The 11,051-nt window shown below is 26.7% G+C and overlaps 2 protein-coding genes across 4 annotated transcripts in view; one reads left to right on the top strand and one right to left on the bottom strand.

Annotated features, from left to right (window-relative positions):
• Nucleotides 1-1,318: 1,318 nt before the first annotated feature.
• The window catches only part of LOC100169327 (formin-like protein), a 32,265-nt gene continuing 22,532 nt past the window's right edge, over nucleotides 1,319-11,051 (bottom strand). For 2 of the 3 annotated variants that reach the window (XM_029486759.1, XM_029486758.1), the window contains 16 exons: nucleotides 10,176-10,262; nucleotides 10,006-10,085; nucleotides 9,786-9,928; nucleotides 9,506-9,693; nucleotides 6,585-6,661; nucleotides 6,349-6,520; nucleotides 6,011-6,271; nucleotides 5,697-5,940; nucleotides 5,322-5,638; nucleotides 5,038-5,254; nucleotides 4,852-4,979; nucleotides 3,667-3,831; nucleotides 3,325-3,604; nucleotides 2,978-3,258; nucleotides 2,622-2,741; nucleotides 1,319-1,531 (listed from right to left, as the gene is read on the bottom strand). In XM_029486759.1, coding sequence (XP_029342619.1) covers nucleotides 1,319-1,531; nucleotides 2,622-2,741; nucleotides 2,978-3,258; nucleotides 3,325-3,604; nucleotides 3,667-3,831; nucleotides 4,852-4,979; nucleotides 5,038-5,254; nucleotides 5,322-5,638; nucleotides 5,697-5,940; nucleotides 6,011-6,271; nucleotides 6,349-6,520; nucleotides 6,585-6,661; nucleotides 9,506-9,693; nucleotides 9,786-9,928; nucleotides 10,006-10,085; nucleotides 10,176-10,262 — 2,973 coding nt within the window. Of the gene's footprint in view, nucleotides 1,532-2,621; nucleotides 2,742-2,977; nucleotides 3,259-3,324; nucleotides 3,605-3,666; nucleotides 3,832-4,851; nucleotides 4,980-5,037; nucleotides 5,255-5,321; nucleotides 5,639-5,696; nucleotides 5,941-6,010; nucleotides 6,272-6,348; nucleotides 6,521-6,584; nucleotides 6,662-9,505; nucleotides 9,694-9,785; nucleotides 9,929-10,005; nucleotides 10,086-10,171; nucleotides 10,263-11,051 lie in introns of those variants that run through there. The other variant, XM_029486760.1, reaches the window with a different exon arrangement.
• Nucleotides 4,108-4,853, top strand: LOC107882772. Its single transcript, XM_016801668.2, has 2 exons — nucleotides 4,108-4,362; nucleotides 4,428-4,853. The coding sequence occupies exons 1-2, from the start codon at nucleotides 4,145-4,147 to the stop codon at nucleotides 4,828-4,830; spliced, it is 621 nt and encodes a 206-aa protein (XP_016657157.1). The 5' UTR covers nucleotides 4,108-4,144; the 3' UTR covers nucleotides 4,831-4,853.

Here is an 11,051-nt window from a genome sequence, read left to right on the forward strand (position 1 = left end):
TATGATACGCGTCCATGTGAAACGGGCCTAAGAATATTAAAAAATTTGTATTTTTAACATGTATAAAGGTATAAATTGTATGCCAATAGTTAATAAAATATTTTATTTATAAAATCAAGTTTACAAAAACTATATTTTACTAAAAATATTTGAATAATTATTTCAAAATTGAATGTTTGTTAATCATCATATACATAATATGTCAATATTAAATTGCTTCTGGAAAATATGACTTACGGACTTTGTTAGTAAATTTTGATTTAGATAATAAATCCAAAGAATAAAAATAAGATACAAAATCAGAAAATTATATTTAAAACATATGCATATGAAAATTTTCAAATAGTTTAGTAAAATATAGAAATAATGTATATATATTTTATAAAAAAAATATTCTTAAGTTCTGTTACTAGCAACTTACAATTTTGTAATAGTCTTTCCTTTTCATAGTAAGATATTATAAGTTAGCAGTTACAGAAAAAGAAGATTCTATAGTTATAAAAATAAATAATATACACTAATTTTAATGGTAAAAAATACAAATAACTATTAGCGACAATAATTTATATATAAATATACATAGTGGGCCACTGAGTTTTCCCTTTTATCTTAGTTAACACACTTAACCTCAGTGGCTCACTCGGTATATATGACAGAGTTAATTAACATTATATCTAATATTCTAGTCTTAAAAACATAATATTATCATTCTTATAAAAAAAAAAATATAATATAGTTTCAATGAATAAACATGTAAAATAACAAACAAACAAAATAATAATATGAGTACATTAACGATACATTTTTTTTTTTTTATTACTTAATTATAATATTTAACGTATAGTCATGAGTATTTGGATATGTGGAATGTAGATGATACAAATGTATTAATCTAGAAAATAAATGGCATTTTTTAAATTGTGTTATTTTATGTTTTCTTTAGTATTAATTGTAATGAATAATTTGATTATCATTACTTATTCATTAACAACTAAAATCAAAAATATTAAATATGTTTTTTTACTGAAATATGAATCACATTAAATTAAATGAAATTAATGCATAACAGTTATTTTATTTTAAATTTACAATGATATAAATGTTAGTTTTGCAATGAAATTACATAGATTAAAATATGCAAATGCATACAATTCGATCTCTGATTATAAAAATAATATGTAGAAATTAGTTATTTAGACGTTAGAGTACTGTAATAAATAAACTTGGAGAAAAAACATATCTTTTCACTCAAATAAAATTAATTAAAATAAATTATTATAACTAAATCTTATTGTGCATTACCATATTAATAGGAATTTCAAAATTCAAGTTCTTCCAATGTCCTGGACAATCGATTGCTGTCTATGCGACGTCTTTGGCTCCTTCGAACAGCATCTGCTCTCCTATACGGTTCATTTTTCAAACCCAAGAGAATATCTTCCAATGCACCATTGTATACTTCATCTTGGTGTAACAATTTCTTTTCTTTTACCATCTTTGTCTTATTCTTCAGTTCATTAATAACAGCTTCCTAAAAATAATATATAGTATAACTTATGAGTTATGATGATCATCAATTAAATTCAAAAAAGTTTTAGGAACCAAACACACAGAAAAATAATATTTATAAAATGTTAATGAAGAGAAAAATGAAATGTCAATTAAAATAGTCAACTTTTATATTTTAACACTGATAAATTAAATTTCAACACTAGTTAATAATATCAAAATATAGTAAATTATAACAAAATATAGCAAAATAAAAAAAAACCCTACTATAAATATTTTAGTTTAATACACTTATAATATTATCTACTAATTAAATTACACAAATAATTTAAGATTCTACTCACACAGATAAACACAAAAATGTGTACTTAAAAAGTTAGACAATTATGTAAGGTATCAACAAATCTATTATGTTTGCAATTAAAATGATCGATTGTAGTGAATCTACAACTGTAAAATTGAATTCAGAACAATATAATATTATGATGAATCGTGAATGGATGATAAATTTAAAATAGAAATTAAATTCCCAAGGCATGTTTACCAATCCAATTCAAGGTAAGACAGAATCATTCAATCATTAATATTAGAGCACTTCATTTTTCCTTCCACACACAAATTTTTAAATATAATTGGATTGGTACCTAAATGAATATGGTTCTGATCCAACACCAGTAGTCATGTTATGCAGTGCAGGTCCAAGCAAATTATTGAGCTTATACTAATGATTTAAGCCTTCTAAATTAATAATTAGTATGTTGTCATTCAATGTAAAAGAAAACAAAATACAAACACCACACTATACATTAATTCTTAATTTAAACAAACACTATATCTAAATTATAAATAATGAAACATGAAATACTTTTTTTAATGTATTACAACTACTGTAATACCAGTATACCACAACCATACATCAAACATAAACCTTTAGAGATAAAAAGCAAACAAAAGAAAAATATTAAAATAATATTTATTTCTTAATAAAAAAAATTATAAAAACATTGCAATAAAACATGCAAGATTAATGTTATATTACACAAACTTAAATTATTTAATCAACAACTTCTGTAATCGATCTAAATTGTATATTTACAATAAATTGGACATACTTGTTGCAATTTCTGATTTGTTTTGTTTTTGGCAGCTAGGTTCTCAGTACTATCTTTTAATTTAATTTGGCATGCAGCTTCTTCTAATCTTTTTTTTTGTTCATTTTCGATATCAGCCGTCTACAAAAAATTGTAGACAACTTTAATATACTTTACTCATAATAGTTTTTTAATATAAATAGCTAATTTTTAGTTAAATTAATATTACAATGAATAAGAATATTAAATACACCACTACTATATATTGAATATAGCAATGAAAAATACTAAACATGAATGATAATTAACATAAAATATGTTTATTGTGGTTCATATATATTTATTAGCACTTTAAATTATATATATACTTTGTTTACCTTGAATGCTTTAACAAATCTAACTAGCATGGAAAAGAAAGTATTGGCATCTGTACCTCGACGCGATTCACCAAAATATTCTACACAATCCCTAAATGATTCTTGAGCAGTTTTAGTCTCATTTTTCAACCTTTTAAGTTTGTCTTCAGAATTATTAAGGAAATCTCGAAGAACCATTACATGTTGAGCATTTCCGTAACCTCTGGTTTCACATTCTTTTTTTACGATTTCCATATTTTTTTCTAACTCATTAACATCAGTTATAACATTTTCCAATGATACTAAACATAATATAAATGTATGTTTAGTAGTAATAATAATATTTTATAATATAAAATTAACAGTACCAGCTGCTGCTTTATCAATGTACATGAGTTCTGAATCAAAATTCATGATTTCTGGCATTTTGGACCTGATGGTATCAACAATAAAATGTAGAAGGCAAATACGCCTGTCATTTGACTTGGTATCAACTAAAGTATCTAATGATTGTAGTTTGAATCCATACGCAGGACCACGTTTTGCACTATTCATATAATTACCAAATGCTAATATTATCTCAAGCAATTGACGTAGTTTCTTGGAATTCTTTACGGAACTCGAAGCTGATATAATGGCGTGCACTTGCTAGAATTGAAACAATATAAATAAGTTTGGACACATCAGAAATCATAGATCAGTAAACTCACTGGTGATATTAAATGTAAGTTGTCCATAAAGTTACCCATATAGCTCATTATAGATAATTTGGTGGCAAGTCTTTCGACTTTAGTTAACTGCATTAAAAATTTATCTTCTTCAGTTAACATGTTTATGTCTTTTTTCTCCAACTGATATTCCTTATAAGCTTTTACCTATAGTAAAAATATTAATAAAGTGGTGTAATAATGATTTTTTTTATACACAAATAAATTTTAAAAATATACATAAATATTTTAAACTTGAATTTTAAGTTTAATACAAATTAAAAAGATTACAATACAAGGACTAGTTTAGTCCTTGTATTAAATATGATGGCATTCATTTTAAGAAAATACAATACATTTTAATATTTAAAAATGTTGGTTTCAACTAATAAATAACATCTGTTATTTTTAGTTGTTAATATGAACAAAACAAACATTTCTTAATCACAAAACAATTGAATTTCAACCACAAATTTAAATAATGGTTTTTGTTGAATACATAACTCGTAATGAAAATAACATAGATAATACATTACAATTGAAACAAAAAATGGGGACTCGATTTATTGAGGGAAATAAGACTGCTGCAGTAACGATTCAACGACATTACAGAGGTTATTATACAAGACTGTATTTTTCAAAATTAAATGTTGCAGCTAAAATTATTCAAAAATATTGGAAGGGATACATTACCAGAAGGTATTCTAATTACAAGTATGTGTTTCCTAAATTAGTAATATGTATAATATGTTATTATATTTTAGGTTATTCAATGATATAGCAATAAAAACGTTTGTATTTATGTCTATTGATTATTATAATAAAGCAGCTACGATTATTCAAAAATATTTTAAGGGCTACTATATCAGAAAACATTATTTCGATGTAAAAAAAAATACTAAGTGGATTAAGGAGATTCAAAAACAAAATGATGCTTGGTCTAAAATCATGAATGATTATAATCAAAATATTTGCAACAAGTTTGAAATAATACACAAAGAAAAGGTAAAATGTTTGATAATTGATATAGCATATAAACATCATCCAATGTTACGGACCATATTAAGAAAAGGAGTGTTCAGTGGAAATGGAAACAGTGATTCAGAATTTGAAAAACTTGTTCGATATATATATGCACAAATAAATAAGAAGAAACTTGAAATATAAATATATAATAGCAAAATTTACCTCTTGATCAGAAGGAATCATTCGTTGAAGAATTTCAACATTTTCTAAAGGTACTTGTTTTAAGTCTAATGAATTAACAGCCATTATGACACGTTCAACTGGCATATCAAGTTTTCTTCTTGAAATGGCTATTATTAAATTTAAATTAGAAGATATTTTGTAAATATAATAGTTTTCTATACTTACCAATATTTCTTAAGCGAGTGTGTTCCAAAAGAGAAATATTATCTTGTTTCTTCATTCGTTTACTCGGATATGTCATTAACCCGTCATGTTGGTCAGAATTCCCATTAATCAATGCTCGACCAGCAGCTGTCAATTTAAATTTCTCTTCAAACTGACCAAAGTCTATCACAGAGTGTAACTTATCATCATCTAGCTCATTAAAAATAGTACCCCGAACCTACATTTTATAAAACAAATAAATATAATAAGTAAAAATGTAAATGGTAAAAATGATAAAATAGTACTTGATTTGGTTTCATTGCAACCCAATTCAAAGTTGGTAACTTGTATTTGGTCAGAACTTTACGCTTAATTGTCATAGCACCATCTGGTGCTTGCATTGTACCCGCTAATGGTGGGGCAGGTGGTGGTGGAATAGGTATACCAGTTGGTTTTGGAGATATTGGTGGTGGTGGGGGTGGCGGAGGTGGCATAGCTATTGAAGAAGCAGTAGTTGATGGTGGTGGTGGCGGTGGAGGTGGTGGCGGAGGTGGTGGTGGGGGTGATGCAGAAATACTATTGCTTCCAGTCGAGGAACAACTTGAAATTCCACTGCTAGAGCCTGAAAACAAAATTATTAGAAATTTAAACAAAAATGAATATTAAGCCTAAATTATTACTTAAATCTGGTTGAGCTCCTCGTGAAATCAATTCTTGAATTTTTTCTTCAAGCATGAACTGCCGAGATTGAGATTCACGTTTTTGATCGTTTACAACCCTCCGTAGTGTTGCTACTTCTTCTTCAACTGTACGTTTGCTCTCTGCTGCTGCATCCCTTTCAGCCCGAGCCATTCCAAGTGAGCTCTCTAATGCAGCCAATTGGGCTAATGATTCACGTTCTAATTCAGCTAACCTATCATGTGCCTGAAAAAATTAAAATTTACTTAGCACGAGTTTATTAGTAAAAACTACTTTTGATATTTTTTTCACATACATGTGCCAGTTCGTCTTCTAGAGATTCTACTTTTTCTAAAGCAGCCGTTTTAGTTTCACTATCTTCCATTAATGCTGCTACATCAAATACATTATCAAGATACGCAGAAATTTGAACCTGAAGTTCTTCACTTTCTGTATGCTTAATTTTGACTAAATATTCATCGAGCCCGAGAGTACTAAATTCATATTGCAGATGAACCCGAAAATTCATATCTTCCACAGAGTGCACAATTATGTTTATGAATTGCATGCAAGCAACCTAACATTTGATTTATAAAATTAAAAAATTGTTAATATAATATAAAAAGTGTTTCAAAAATTCTTAATTAAGCACACCATAAATTCTATGTGAAAAACTTCATAATTAATAAAATAATCCATTAGGGTTTGGAAACGTTTCTTTTCCTGGCAGACTTCTTTGAAATTGTCAAATGCGGATAAAATGATCTCGTGACCACCTTTGACTAGACATATTGCAGCCAGAAGCTCAAGAACTAAAGCTTTTGTCCTGAAACATATAAATTGCTATAAAAACATATTCATTTTAAACATACAAAATTATAATAATATACCTCAAACTTTTGTGCATTAAACTTAATGCTATACTATTGATTGCATCGGTATGTTGAATCACCATATTTAATCCATACTGAAACAGTAAATTAAACCATGATAATTTAAATTCATTGAAGAGCATTCAGAACACCGATTACGCATTAGAGTTATAGAACAGAATGTTAGAACAGAGTGTTCAGATAAATATAGGTATTAATTTTACAATGATGAATGTTTTTTTATTTAATGTTTTGTCTGTGTACACTGTACACGTTTTATAATGGAAAAAAAGCTTCGATCTGCAACATACATTTCGATCTGAAATGTATCTAGATGGTGCTTTTAAGGAAAGAAAAATTAAAAATACTCGAAAAAGTACTTTTTTAAATAATTGAAAAAAAAAATTAAAGAAAAAAAAATTTTCACGCAAAACCGACAAACCTGATTTTTTTTTGTGTAACTCAAAATCAAATTAACTTAAATATTTAAAAATGACTAAAATATGTTTATATTAGAATTGTCTATACGTAGTAAAAATTTAATACGAGGTTCTTCATAAAAAGTTCATACTGAAACCAAAAAAAATACGAAATATATATGCACAGTTTTTTCTATAGACATGTGAAGTTGAAATTTTATCCTAATTTGATATTTAAATAAATAAACAAAAATGATTTTAGTTATTTTATTGCAATTCAAAAATATTATTTGTGAGTACTTGAAACTTTTATGAATATTATTATATTTTATACACACAACAACGACGACCTTTTCAAATGCCATGTTTTCGGCAAAAAATAATTCAACATAACGCATTAATAATAATAGTAAATAAATTACTATAATAGCAATACTGTCTTCGCTCGAAATCATTTTTCGTATTCAATGATTTATCATTGAATTCCAATTTAACACATACATTTGAGTGGCTTATTCAATGGGGTACACTCGAACCTACTCTTCAGCAGAGCTATATGAAGCATATGAATATCTACATTCTACAACCATACAAATAGTTTAAATATATATTCACTTTTATTGTAAATTACAAACGTAAAAAAAACAATAAAATGATACAGAAACGATGAATATTTAAAACATTAGTCACATTTCAAATCCAATGCAACTTGAGGTATTTGTGAATTATCATTTATTACAATAATAAGTATATACAGAGTGTAACAGAAAAACCTGACAAATGAAAAATTGGAGCAAATTAAGCCTAAAGGTATAAAAAAAATATTAATAGTAAATAATTTAAGATTTACTTATGTCTTAAAATTCCCAAAAATAATATTTTGAAAAAAGTTACGTATTACATTTCGAATTTATTTACTCCAAAATATAACAAATAAAAAAATATATAAAAAAATTGTAAACAATAAACTCCTCGATTCTTAAATAAACGTTTTTACCATACAATTTATACCCACGATTTGTCTATTATTTATTTTTTATTTTAGTAATCTATCTATATATATAAGAATCTAACTTGATTTTGGAGACAAAGGAAACCGGTTTGTTTGTTTATTTATTATTATTATTATTATTATTATTAATTATTTATTTATTTGTTTGCACTTGCATTTTTCCATTTGAAATATATATTATTCATTGAACAAATAATTTATTGTTATATTTTTTTCTACCTTGCCTCTATTCTATAATAAAAAGAATACAATTTACCACTCCAGTGGTGGAATTCAAAATGTAGGATATATAATTTTTAGAAAGTGGCAATAACGATAACTATAATATGTAATTATATTATATTATTATTTATTTGTAAAGCCAAAAAATAGTCATAAATTAAATTATAAAAAAATAATTTCTTCCGGAGGAAGGTCGGGCAGCTAGTAGATAATAAAAATGGACAATTTTATATTATACTTGTAACACAAACGTCTTTACTATACTAGTTTAATTTTGATTGGATCAAAAGTTATTTTCATTTGCTAGGCCAGTCTCTATTAATTATTCTTCAGGTAGAATTTGATTTTAAGCTCATGCCAAGGCCTGTTATTCCAAATGTTATTACAAGTTGGATTACAATATTTTTTTTAGAATCCATACTCAAATTCTCTTGTTTACATATTTCTAACAACGATTTAAAATGTACAATGAAACAACTTAATTATTCTAAGTTATATGGACAATATTAAAGTGCGAAGTGAAAAATACAACTTATAAGTTATAATGTTTAAACCAGTTTTATTTATTAATTATTTGTATATAAGTTGCATAAACAAAGTACGAACATAATATTGATTTTTATTTTCTACTTGCTAAAAATATTATGAAACAGACGGTTAAAATTTTAAATAATAAGATAATTTATGTAACGTCAGAGTCAAAATATCGTGATTTGCGCTGTCATATCTTGATCAAATTGACTTAGGCTTTCGCCAATAATGCATAATAAATTAATATTTTATACAGTGGCACAATTTACTATATTTATTAATTTTGTGTCCTTTCCCTTCCACCATTATTTGATCAAAAGACTTGGCAACGGTACAATGCGTTTTTCGGTATTTTTTTTTGTTCCCTGGAGCTTTGATTTATCGATATTCTATATTGCATATTATTTTAAATAAGTACGTAATTTATATGACACGAAAACTAAACATATGTTGAAAGTGCATATTAACCTTTAAAGGTCACATTGTACAAATATTGTACATGTACAAACTATACAAGACCTTAATGAAAATACCATAAAGCTGGCAAAAAAAATGTGCTAGGTTTGATTAAAGTTCAAATGTATAATCAATACAGAAAAATATGAAGCAAACATTTAGGTCAAACGCCATTTTTAATTTAACAAATAGCCGCTTATCATTTTTAATATTTACACAAGCCAAGCTTCAAACCATATTCTAATTAATATTGAATTCAATAAAACGTTTTACTGTCAATTTTTTATTTAAGTTCTCACCTTATTGTTCATGATAGCCCGTAAACACATTATACAAACGTGTATATCATCTTTGGTATCGCCCATATTTAACTTTGCAGCGTGTCGCGATCTCCGTTTGATCCCAGGGCTATCTAGTACGTCTAAAGTAGGTCTCGCGTGATTCGTTACATTGCCGTTACTAATGCCATTTGTGTGAATATGATTACCTATAAATAAACGTAAACAAAACAAACTCTAAAATAAAATGATTTCGAAACTATTGGATTAAAAATATAAACTAAAACATTCAGATACCTACCTTGATTGATTTTTTCTGTCGAGACATTAGTCACATCAGCACAAGACCTATATTCATGGCGCATCATCACTAATCTAAAGCTAAGATAGTCAATCAACGAATCCAAACCATGATTTTGATCATCAAGGAATTCACGAACCCACCTATTTGATCAAATTGATTATGTTTGTCATTAGGTATTAATTAAATTTAACATATCCAATATAAATGCTGATATTACTCTATATGATTGGTCCTAAGAGATATTTCTAGATCCCGCAAAACCTGTGTAGAAGTGGCATCTCCGACCATTTTTCGTTTCTATAAAACATAAATTGACGTTTAGTAATAACATTAATGATTATATAATAAATATATGCTTAGCTTTTTTTTAATAAAAAACTCACTTACTCTTGAACTTCGGGAAGCTTTTGGATCTAAATATGTACGGAGTCTAGATAAATAGTGAGCTGGTGGGTCTTTAGCTTGAACCATTTCCTAAAGAAATATAAGCAATTTTTATTCCAATTATCTTGAAAATTACTTTAAAATTATGAACTGTACAAAGTTATAACTTATACCTATTTTCACGGGTGCCTACAGGTCAAAATAAAACCAAACATCAAAACGTATAAATAAATAAGTAATTAAATAATAACTAGTCTTCGCAGTTCTAATATGCAAGTCCTGATAAATTGGGGCGGAACCCGTTTCGCCCAAAAAATTACCATCCCTGTTTCACCCGGGTACCCGTTTTGCCCAAATGTTGTTTCTATATGATTCCCGTTTCGCCCAGAGTAGTTTACACTTATCTAAAGTTAAGTTGGCAATGATTATAATATTTTAATATTTGAGTATCATTTAGTGTTATCCAGAAAACACCACGAGGAGGCGGCGATACTCTTTGTTTTCCAAAAAAGAAATACATTTAACAAATTTAAAATTTAGTCCACAATATTTATAAAAATGTAATATTAAAAATAAAATTTACTCCACAATATTTATAGAAACGTATTATTAAAAAATAAAATTTACTTCACAATAAAAATGGATTTTCTCGCTATGAATTCATAAAGAGTAAGTGTATAATGAAAATAAAGTGTATGTATCAATAAATATTGTAGACTACATTTTAGATTTGTTAAATTCATTTCTTTTTTGGAAAACAAAGAGTATCGCCTCCTTGTGATGTTTTTTGGATAACGCTAAATAATTCTCAAATATTAAAATATTATAATTATTGTCAACTTAATTTTAAATTGGTCTAAACTACTCTGGGCGAAACGG

Source organism: Acyrthosiphon pisum, chromosome A1 (genome assembly GCF_005508785.2).
Source record: "Acyrthosiphon pisum isolate AL4f chromosome A1, pea_aphid_22Mar2018_4r6ur, whole genome shotgun sequence".
NCBI lineage: Eukaryota > Metazoa > Arthropoda > Insecta > Hemiptera > Aphididae > Acyrthosiphon > Acyrthosiphon pisum.